Source organism: Montipora foliosa, chromosome 6 (assembly GCF_036669935.1).
Source record: "Montipora foliosa isolate CH-2021 chromosome 6, ASM3666993v2, whole genome shotgun sequence".
Lineage (NCBI taxonomy): Eukaryota > Metazoa > Cnidaria > Anthozoa > Scleractinia > Acroporidae > Montipora > Montipora foliosa.
In genome coordinates, this window is record NC_090874.1 from 56,552,730 (window position 1) to 56,563,788 (window position 11,059).

The 11,059-nt window shown below is 42.3% G+C and overlaps 1 protein-coding gene across 3 annotated transcripts in view; it reads left to right on the top strand.

Annotated features, from left to right (window-relative positions):
- Positions 1 to 11,059, top strand: part of LOC138007846 (inositol 1,4,5-triphosphate receptor associated 2-like) — a 44,261-nt gene that overhangs the window by 26,924 nt on the left and 6,278 nt on the right. For 2 of the 3 annotated variants that reach the window (XM_068854935.1, XM_068854937.1), the window contains 11 exons: positions 1,169 to 1,251; positions 3,049 to 3,150; positions 4,840 to 4,869; positions 5,132 to 5,227; positions 5,453 to 6,300; positions 7,511 to 7,538; positions 8,082 to 8,153; positions 8,534 to 8,602; positions 8,829 to 8,864; positions 9,768 to 9,863; positions 10,835 to 11,003. In XM_068854935.1, coding sequence (XP_068711036.1) covers positions 1,169 to 1,251; positions 3,049 to 3,150; positions 4,840 to 4,869; positions 5,132 to 5,227; positions 5,453 to 6,300; positions 7,511 to 7,538; positions 8,082 to 8,153; positions 8,534 to 8,602; positions 8,829 to 8,864; positions 9,768 to 9,863; positions 10,835 to 11,003 — 1,629 coding nt within the window. The remainder of the gene's footprint in view (positions 1 to 1,168; positions 1,252 to 3,048; positions 3,151 to 4,839; positions 4,870 to 5,131; positions 5,228 to 5,452; positions 6,301 to 7,510; positions 7,539 to 8,081; positions 8,154 to 8,533; positions 8,603 to 8,828; positions 8,865 to 9,767; positions 9,864 to 10,834; positions 11,004 to 11,059) is intronic. The other variant, XM_068854936.1, reaches the window with a different exon arrangement.

The window sequence follows — 11,059 nt, forward strand, 5'->3', positions numbered from 1 at the left end:
TTCCTGTGTTTGTTTTGTGATGTGTCTGCTCATCTGTTTCTCTGATGATGGTCCTAAGCGATAACGTATTGGTTCAAACGGCATTCAATTGAAAAGAACTTTATTGTCACTCCTCTCGAGCGACATTTCTTCCTCCGAAGGTGGACGCTACGCTACGAAGTAATAAGCCTGGATAGAATTCTAAAAACACACACCGCGCGTCGGCATAAAAACAAAAAAAAATTATAATTTTCTTCTTCTGTTATGGAAATGAAGATACGATTCTTCCTTGTCGGCAATACGTGCTTGTTTTCTCGACGCGCGCAGGTGTTTTTCGAAACTCCTGTCTGGCCAATCTCGTCCCCAGAGTCCACTTTTCTTTTGGTCAGCACCAGGAACACTGGCCACTTCCAATTTATGTGTAGTCATAATGAAGGTTACCCTGCGAGCAGAGTCTCTTTCGGTCTAGATAAGTCGGGAAGAGGAAAGAAGACTCTGTCAGCCGCCTCAACATTTCATATTGATCATGCGTCAAAATTCAAATGTAACTTCGGTGTCAGTCACGTGTGACCACTAACCACTAAACGAAAACAAACAGTTGGGATATTTTCGAACAACTCTGGTAAACACACGACAACCAAGGAATCATTTCATTCGAAACTTAAGATAGTTCATACTTTTAAAATTGTTATTTCATTTTCTTGGTGAAAAATTTATAGGTTTCTGTCATACTAGTTTCTGTAACCGACATATGGAGGAAATACTCATGGGAATTTAGACAGTTAAAAATTGTCACGCTGTTGAAAATTTAAAAAAAAAGCAGGTTTGACAAGTCGAAACTGGACTGACTCATCCATTTCTTTGGATGAGCGGCAAATCAAAGAACGTTGAGGCGGCTGGCAGAGTCTTCTTTCCTCTTTCCGACTAGGAAGATCGAAAGAGACTCTGCTCGCAGGGTAAGTGAAGGTCCATTTTTGTAACCCTTGATAACCACTGTTGTTTCAAATTTCTGAACGTGCGTAGACGATCCGGAAGTCCGTGATTTGCGGATTTCTGCCTTGGAAGTGGTCAGAGTCCGTGTTCTTGGTGCTGACCAAAAGAAAAGTAGACTCTAGGGACGAGTTTGCTGACTGGCCTATTATGATCCAGGCTTGCGTGAATGACTAGTTTGCTATCATATTTCCTCAAGTGAAAATAAAGGAGCTGGAAAGCGAACTGCTCAAAACAACCACACAGCTTAGCATGGAAAAAAGACGGACTTCTTCTCTAGAGGTGGGGTTTTGTTTTTTTTGCTCACAACATTTATCAATCGGTATTTGAATAGCACAGTCAAGTGAACCAACAACCGATTACCGATAAACCGTAATCTCCCAGGAACTGGTACTAGAATCATTTTGTACATGGCTTTAATGGTCTAATAGTTAAGTCCATCCGCCCAGTGTAAGTGGAAGGGATGAAGGCGTGTCTACACGAGCGTGGTTTGTTCATTCCGTAGGAGACACGAAGTATTTCCAAGCGGTGTATGAACAGGAAAGATCATATAGGCGGTCCTTTATTTTCTTAACAGTCAGTAAAGTGCACTTCTTGTATTTTTACTGAACGTAATTCTCGTGTTACGTGTTTTGCCATGATTATCGCTGTGATTCTCACGCGGCGCCGGCTGATCATTCGACATGTTTCACCAAGTCGAGGAAAATCAGCAGTTAGTTGAGTGCAGACACAATAACTCAGTTGTTGGTAGAATATTTAGGTAACAGCTTACCCGGTGGATAATTGGGAGCTTAAGCACGCGCGTTTTTGAGACGCGGACGGCAACCAGAAGTGACCTGTTTTCCCTTTCAACCTTGTCTTCACTCAACCACATTTATAGTGCTAAGTATCTTTTCTCCATTAGAGATGATTAGTATAAAAATCTAGGAGACACCACTGTCCTGGTACGCGAAATGTTCTCTTCCGGTTGCCGTCCGCGTCTCAAAAACGGGCTTACTTAAGCTCCCTAATGTCATGTTCAAGAATCGGCGGTCGAGGTTGGTTGCAAGATACTAGGGACATTTAGGATCGCGTTTTCAAAGGAGACCGCAAACTTCAAACCGTGGTTTGCCGTTTGCCGTAGTGTCAAAAATAGATTCAAGCATAAGGCTCGGCATTTGGCTGGAAAAACGCGCCGTGTTGGATTATTGTTTTACGTTACATGTTTTAATTCAACCGAGCCAGCGTCTTCAAGGATGTGCAAGTGATGAGCAAAAACGTGTTAATTAAAGAGTTAAAGCAATAGAGAAGATAACTTATTGGTTTAAACTTGAGTTCCTACAGAATTTTACGATGAAAAACGCTGGGGTAAATCTCTTACCGCAAGGAGGGTATCCAACCGTTAGAACTTGAACCGCAGACCGCAAGACTATGTCACGTGACACTCAGAGGTTCGCCGTTCTCCAAAAAATACGCGGTGCTAAATCTCTCTATTTTGTTGGTGTATTGGGGGCAAACCACATGGTCACCTGAGCCACTCCGTCGCAACCAATCAGAAAGACCTTCCTTGGCTTGGTCGCAAACAGTTTGCGTAAATGGAAACGCCTAAATCCCCGACCAATCGCCGATGGTCGTCAATGATCGCAAGCAAGACGCAAGAGATCTTTACGTCTTGTTTGCGACGAGTAGCGCAGCTCAAAAAGTGACAGTGTTTGCTATCGTGCCATCGCAAACTGTATGCGACTGTCGGCGACGTTTTTACGTGTATTTAGAAACCATGCTTTTTATGTGTTTATTTGTGCAAATCTCCGGGTCAATAGCAACAATTTCATTTTATCAGCCCCGCTTTTCCCTGGTACCTTATGAAGCCCTGTCTAGTGAGATAAACATGTGTCTGAATTTAAAGCAAAGGTTGTTAGTTTGTTAATGCAGTATCACGTTTTTCTTCGAAGAAGACCATTTCCTTCTCGTTAGTTTACAGACTTGTGTAGTCCACCACTGTGAACCATTTATATCGAACTTCTCAAACCTTTGTTTTAAAAGAAGATTTACAACAGAAATGCCCTGATCATGGACTGCTTTAATTTCGTTCTCCAACAGGAATCCATCCAGCTGTCCGTTTCACGGCACTCTGATGAGTTAAAGGACCTATTTGATGCAATACCTACTGCAGATACAATGTTTCTCAGCAGAAGTAGACAGGTATTAAACTATCAGAAACATGAAATGGTAAAGGGTCTTTGTCACGTTATTTTAGGGTGTTTAGGGGAAATCTTTAGTTTACCACGTGTTTAAAACTCGAAAATAGTAATTTGGAATTCCGTTACTGCTGAAATTGTCGTTACGTCGCAAACAAGATCATTCTGAGCAAAAACGGCCTTTATCCTGGCGATTTACCATAAACGTGAAACCGGCCTTCAAGATTACCCAAATGCAATCCATTTCAATCTTGTCCATTTGTGTCCATCCATGCCTCTCTTTCCTTTTGTTGTATTTCTTTCGTGTTGTTCAACCGTTTTAAGTGGTTGTTGCGATGTTTCATTCTACTTTTTGGTCATTTTGGGTGTTACGAAATTACATGCGTGACGTAGCCCCCTTAAATTTAGAAATGTCGGTGAAAATATTCAATTAGGGAAAAACTAAGGTTGAGGAAAAGAAATAAAATCCGACTAAATCGGATCCTCATGCAGCACCTGTGTAGACACAACTGATGAGTGAGCTTTTAGTCACATTTTAGCTGGTCACTTTCATATCAGGGGTCATTCTTTTATCTTCAGGTACCCGTGCATACGGAACCCGCGCCCGTAGTGCGCGCGGCAGTCAAAACTGTGCTATCCTTGCCCTTTCACCGGAAATGGTGCATTTCTTGCGCGTAAACGACCTTGTCAATCTACCCTGTCGAAAGGACGCCACCTAAGTCGTTTTTCGCGACTCAAATAAATACATTATAACAGCCAAAGCACAACAGCTGACGTTCGAATCACCGCACGCCGGCAGCCCAGTTTTGGCGCCAAAGTTTGTAGACGAAAAAGTTGCCACAAAATCTCTTAAATGGTTTTCTGGCCCTTTAATTGGAAGACCTTAGACAGCAATGACCAGAACCGGGTTGCTGACCAGCGGTTTTCGTTAAAACAGTGGTTTGCTGGGGGTGCTCTGTCTCGCGGGCTCAGAAAAGCTGGTTGTGGTCATTGTTATTTAAGGTTTTTCCTTTAATTATGAACAATTGACGTGATGTTGATGTGATGTTGGGTAGCACAATTTAATTTTCAGTAATTCTGGCCGCATGCACGGCTGATCAACCGCAGGAGCCTATGAGTAGGAGCTTACAAGCCCCATGAGTCAACATTTGTGGGCATCTTTCTGTTTTTAGAGCGCCACAAGTTCTTGGACTCTGCATGCACTGTTCAGAATGGCCAATCAAAATAAAGTAATTGTCAAACGAAGACGAAAATAGCAAAAACAATGTAAGCAAATTGTGCAAAACGATGTCAACTGATGTAAATGTGAGTAATCCGGAAGGGTTTGTTCTAAACGAAAATAGAAAGATACACGCAAAGATTGAGTTAAAGACGAAGTGCATAGAGAGGCTCCTGGTCATGGGCTCCTGTCAGCAGGGAACTTAATTGTCATGCTATTTATGGGGTAGGCTGCCTACCTAGTCCCCATAGGTAAATCTCATGCTCAGTTTTAGAGCAATCTGGGGAAGGTTACCATGTTTCAGCAGTGTTGTGTTTGAATTAAAAGTGGCTAAATAAAATCTAGGTCTAGGTTAAGTTAAAATCGAGGCATTGCTTGCCACCGCTTGCATTCTGTAGGGGCTCACATGCTCAGCATTGAATATCGTTGCGGATCTTTTCGCTAGTGCTTTTTTTCTCGTCTTTTTTGCTCCAGCCCACCTCTCCCACTGGCAGGGATGGATTGGTAAGTATTCCACTGACTGCGGCGTCAGTGTAGCTGGTGTTAGGTGGGTCTGCCGCTCGTTATGTGCTCGACATTCACGTCCAGCACGACCCTGTCAGGCACCTAACCCCAAGCTCATCTTGCCGATGAGCTAAATTGATATTTCCCTATTCTGCGAGGGAAGGTCTTGTGCATCAATGTACCACGCCTCTGAAAGTAGTCCACGCCGGTAAGCTAAATTGTAAATTGTTCTTTTTTTTTTATCTTCGTCTCGAACCTGAAGTCTCCGCGTGCTTCATCTCCCTGCATCACTGGACACATGGTCAAAGCAAAACTGTTTGATTACGTTTCATTGTCGGACACAAGCAAACGTATACAGGTGTGTACAAGGCAGAGCCTGGTTTGTGTACAACAGGGTGTTGGCGATATCTTTTGTATTAAGTATTTTCATGTCAACTCAGTCATGGTTTGTTTCTTCTCAATAACATCATTGATAGGTCTAAGCACTGATTTTAGAGATGGAAAATTAGAGTTAGAAAAAAAAAATTAAAAAACTGGACATCTTAAAAATTGCTAATCGAACTTTAACTTGTTTGATATTCAGGGCGTTGGTAGAGACTCCCCCGACGGCAAACCCGGAAATGAAATTGAAGAGAAGATCCAAGCGCGTCATCAAGAGGTTTCGAGAGGTACACCACCCAGAGAGGAGGAACATTCTCAGACACCTTTAGAAAGATGGCTGAATAGTGAATATCAAGACCCAGGGACCTTGTCTATTTCCAGTGATTCGCTGAGCCCTCACAATGGCAGACAAGACATTGAGGGTATATCGGAATCACCCAGTGGTAAATTCTTGCAGCTTGTTGAAAATCACGAACGGGAATTGACGACAACGGCTAGCCAAACCGATGCTAAGGATTTGTTGTCGACGTGTTCACAGACCGTTCTTTTAGATAAGTTCGAGTTGTTAAATTTGGTTGAATTAACATCAACGGCCTCGCAGACTGAACTTTTAAGAGATATTAACGACATTTATACAAAGGAGTTGGCATCGACAGGATCACAGACCGAGCTTTTAAGAGACATCGGGGATCTTATTGTTGCGGATGAAGCCGAGCCTATCGAAAAGAGCCCGAGTTCTAATGCTGACCGAATGCAGCGAAGAAGAAGATCAGGTGCCTCTGGATCGGTCGTTGCTGCTGAAAAGGCTGTGGAAATGGCAAGTGACCCAAATGAAAACAATTCTAAACCAAAGTCAGAGACAATTGACTCTACCAAGTTAAGCCCAGTACTTGAGAAACAAAGAATTGCGACCAGTTTATGGCGAAAGAAGCTTTCGGTTGCTTTTAAAATCCCCGAAGAGTTTGAATCGTATTCCAGTGCTACTGGCCAAGCGCTAGAAAACTCAGTTGGAAGCAGTAATTTCGTTGATGGTGTGTCTCTTCGTGTCAGGTATGATCTTTTTCTTTCAATTCAAAGTGCTTGATTGAGTTAGGTTGAATGCACACGTGCTCAAGTGTACGTGTTTTCAAGGCCAACTGGACCGGTCGTGATACTGTAATAACAATTTGGACTCGTTTAGTATAGCTTAAAAAGGCGCAGATTTGCTATTGAAAAAGGTGAGTGATCATGCTTTTCACCATTGTCTTCTCAGGATCAGTCGATTTCCGGCCTTTGCTTCATTTATGCTTGTTTTGTTTATTTATATTTACCACAAGATGCGATGAGATCAATCTTGCTAATCCACGCTAGCCTAGTTCAACACTCAAGGCCCGGGCAAACGTCTTCAACATTTGCTCTAACATCCATTCGATTTTGTTGAACGATGTTAAATGATGTTGACTGCTGGGGTGAGCAAACGATTTCAACGCATCATCAACATCGATTCAATCTCGTTTCAACCTGTTTCAACACGGTTGAAAGGGCTGGGGGGGGGGGGGGGCATACGGTTTCGACATCGCTGTTAAACAAAATCGAACGGAAGTTGAGGCCGTTTGTCCGGGCCTTAAGCTGCTTTGCAACAGAGGCATGCCCTAAAAAATTGATTTTCCTAATTATTAAGCAGTATTTCATGAAAAGATATGCGTACTCATACCAAGACAATTACTTTTCATGTTCACCATACACTATACAATTAGAAGAGCACTAATCCTAAGCTATTTCATTTCAGCGTAATGATTAAAAGACAAAGGACACCGGCGTAGTAGTGCCGAAAATGCCGAATAATTTGCGAACGAGGCCTCACAACTCAAGCATCATTGAGTTGCATAAAGTTGCACCTTTGTAGCTCACATACTGTGTTCTTTAGAATTCGGTTTTCGGAAAGGGGATTCCAGCCAAGATTATTTGTAGATTTACGTAAAGTGTAGTTGTTTGTGGGTGCAAACGATTCAGTTCTTAAAATCTCCTCCAATCTACACGCTTTAGGATTGGCACAGAACGCTCGCGCTTTGTCCTCAACAAATCAAGCATGCAGTACCAAAGCAAACCTTGACTTGCCAACACCTTTTTACCTCGGCTTGTACTGGCTTCAGTTTGGTTCAGTTAATTTAATTGTCTTCTACCTGTGCGATTAGCTAAATTAATTCCGGGAAGCTTTGATTATAGTTAATTGAGATGGCGACTTCTTGTGCAAGATTGTGATTGTACTGTCTTTTTTCAGACCTGCACCAAACGAAGTGGAAATTGAGGTATGTTAAGGTTTTGAGGCGTGCAATCATTTTGGATGATATTCCTCGTCCTCAACGATGCTCGTGAGTTATCCTTTTAAAACTGAAATCTGCTAACAGAACAATTTTGGGTCTCGAAGCGGACCCTTGAGTGGAAAGACAAGCTTGTTGAACTGCACTTATAGCCCTTTTGCCCTCGCACAAAATTGACACGGCACTCCAAAATAGCGGCACTGTACCAATAATTGGAGTGCAAGCACACCTCCTTATATGTGCTCGGCACCCCTATAATTTCTGGCACGGGTGCCTAATATGCCTTCCGTTTGTTCTGTTTCCACACGAAAAATTTACCGTGCCGTGCCATATTTTTGCGCCATTTTAAAGCGGGCTTTGAAAATATAAATTACGTGTTCTCACATTCACGTAAACGGGTCGATGTCACTGAATTACGGACGCCTTGTATTTCCCAAATGTATACTGTTGTGAGAGCTTCAAATACATAGTTTAGGGGAATCAGTTTTTTCATAGTCCAGGCTGTGATTCGTTCTCTTGTCCTCTAAACAGAAGCAGTTCAGAACTCTCGTATTGGCTTTTCATACCGACCAGGATACTCTCAATAGACGACTGGAAGTACAGGTAAACATTTAAATTGTTTGGCCTCAAATTACTCGTCTTGTCTTGTCTTGTCTTGTCTTGTCTGAGGCGAGAGAAACATCCAAGAAACTACAGACTTTTGGTTGATACCAAAAAATTTCAGTTGTGGGCAGTGACGATCAAGGGGAACAAAGTTTGTCTCAGCATAGTATTACTCGATTGGAAGCATTCTATTTCTGCGCGTCGGAAGTAAAAATCCTCAGTACTCAGAAGGGATGTTTTTATATGTGCAACTCTTGTAATCACAGCCTGCGTTTGATGATCAGCACCTTTTCATTGGAAGAAAATTGTTGAGACGCTGACACGTTTTGTAAATGAAGAGATGTCTGAGTTGTTTTAATTAGCTGTTTTCTCAAATGCAGGCTCACAGTAGAGACAAGGCAGAATCCAACATGAGCAAAGAACTGCAAAACATGTCCAACTTGCTTAAGGTACCGTGATTGATGTCTTTTACCAAATATAACTTGCTCAAGCTACCTGCTAGCGGCTTAATGTAAATAGTGTAAAGGTGCTCCGAAAATTTCCATGTTCATTCGGGTCCAAAATTCCGATAGGCTTTCACTATTATATAAGACATGACAAGTGTAAATTCTCTCTGACATAGGTGAAAAATATAATTTTGCGACCTTCGTTTACATTTTTTTCTTTTGTTTACAGGAATTTGAGCACCTCTGTATTACTAGGGATATGCAGGTAAGTCATGCTCATTTGGTGAGAAAGTTTGGACTTTTTAATCCTCTCTAGCTTACCTTGTTCTTCTCAGGCCATCTGTACGTTGTATAGTGGGGTCTTGAGTACAAAAAAAAAAAGAGTCCTTCTAACGCGCGTTAATTGCACAGATACCGTAAATCCTCTATGAAGCCCCCCTCTCTCTAAATAACCCTCACCCCCCCCCCCCCCCCCCCCCCGTATTTTAAAATCCAATAGATGATACACTGTATTACGTACTGATTTAAATCACGACAGTGGGGAGTTGAAGAAACGACGACGGCTACGGCAACGACAACGCCAAAACGCAGTAATATTATTGGTTGAAATAACCAAAATGATCGTGCTGCACGTGCGGCACGCAATTTTGAACATTTCTCTCCCGTACTCGTCAAAACTACTACGTGAAATGACCAAAGGTTGTGACGACAACGTGGACAAACTACAGTGAATCTTTCAGTCTCACTCTTTACTTCAAATTCGTCCGAACCAATCCAGTTGTAGGACACTTCGCCCTTACTGAATAATATAAACAAGAGGGAATAATCACGAAATACTTAACGTAGCTGAAACTTATATTTTGAAGTGACGTTTTCGTCGCCGTAGCCGTCGTGGTTTCTTAAACTCCCTAGTAACACTTCATGTGGACTGATCCGGTATGGTTTGTTCACTTGCTGGAAGTTCGGATTTGGATCCCGCAAGTGAATAAAAAATGTTGCAACTCGCGACATTAGACAGTCATTGCCCCGGTCCAAAACACGAAGTAGGGAACCGTAACTCCAGTCTGTTTCTTTCTTCTTCTTTTTATTTTGCTACCGGTAATGCGTTTTTAATAGAGTATTTACGGTATGCTTCGTCAGCACGACTATAATGTTACGACTCTTTCAGGATATGTTGTCATCGTTAAAGTCTCAAGTTGAAGTAATGAATACGTCTTTCAAGCGCATGTCCACTCAATCGGAGCAACATGGTTGTGTTCAACAGGTTTGTGTTATCCTCTCCTGTCTTGTCTGTTATGCAATCACACTCGACCAAGATCCTTTGACCACTGAAGAAAGTAGAACTCCCATTTTAAGTCTCTGTCATTGCATTTTCAGAGAAGAACCTTTTTAGGCTCTTTTCTTTCTCAAAGTTTCGGTTCGCCCGAGTGACCATTCGTTCCCAAGGGCTTATAATTTCCTTGAAAACTGAAGATCGGTGCCGCGTGAAGTTGGCAGTGCGGTCCAGAGTGGTTAGGGCGCTTGCCTTCACATCCGGGCATCCCTGTTTCAAGACCCGTTCTGACCACTCGTTGAATTTGATCCTGGTAGTCCCTGGTTCAACTTCTCGCCGCACTTGTAAATAGCCAACCGGTTTACCAGCGGCCAGTTGAGAATCTCAAAGTTTTTGTGTTCTTCTGTTCTGTGGGAAGTGGTCAATTAAATATGCATGCAAAATCAATTTCAAAGATACTCGGTTTGTGAAACGTAGGGCACAAATAAATTTAATTCACAGGTTTGGTTCTGGTCGTGCAAAGTATGATAAATGAAAGGAAGAGGAAGGTTTTTTTTATACTACTCGACGCTTAACCTACCAAAGAATTTGTTTTGCTTTCCTTGGAAATGTTATCCCTCAAATTTACTCTGCAGTCGACCAACTCATGTAAGCGACTACTCCCCGCTCATGCCCCAAGTGTTCCAAAATACCAAGAGTTTTTAGGTCAGCTGAATAACTTTGTTTGGGTTACTATTAAGCGACCGCTTAGATTCGACTTTTTCAGTGGTCGCTAACCAAAGGTTCATTTGCCATAAACAAATTAAAGAAATTCTTAACGGATTTTTTCGTTGTAATAATTCACAATCTGGGGATGCTGATGGAAGTTAGACCAGTTCTTAAAAACCTGCTTCCCAAAATTAGCACAGTAGGTCAACACGCGAATTTTGGCTGGATCTTGGGATTGTCCTCTCTCTTCACAGGAAGCTCGTATGGCATCTGGAGTGGAGGTTATGATATGCCATGCCGAGAACCTCTCTCGGCATCTAGAGATAGTGAAAGAAGATCTCAATGAACTGCGGCTCAAGGAAAGACTTGCTGCAGACGAAGTGGCAACACCCAGTCCTCTAGCGAATGGATCCACCAGTTACGGTTAGACCCTTTGAAAATTGTTAGTGAATATTTTTAGTGCAATTATAGTTCTTCTG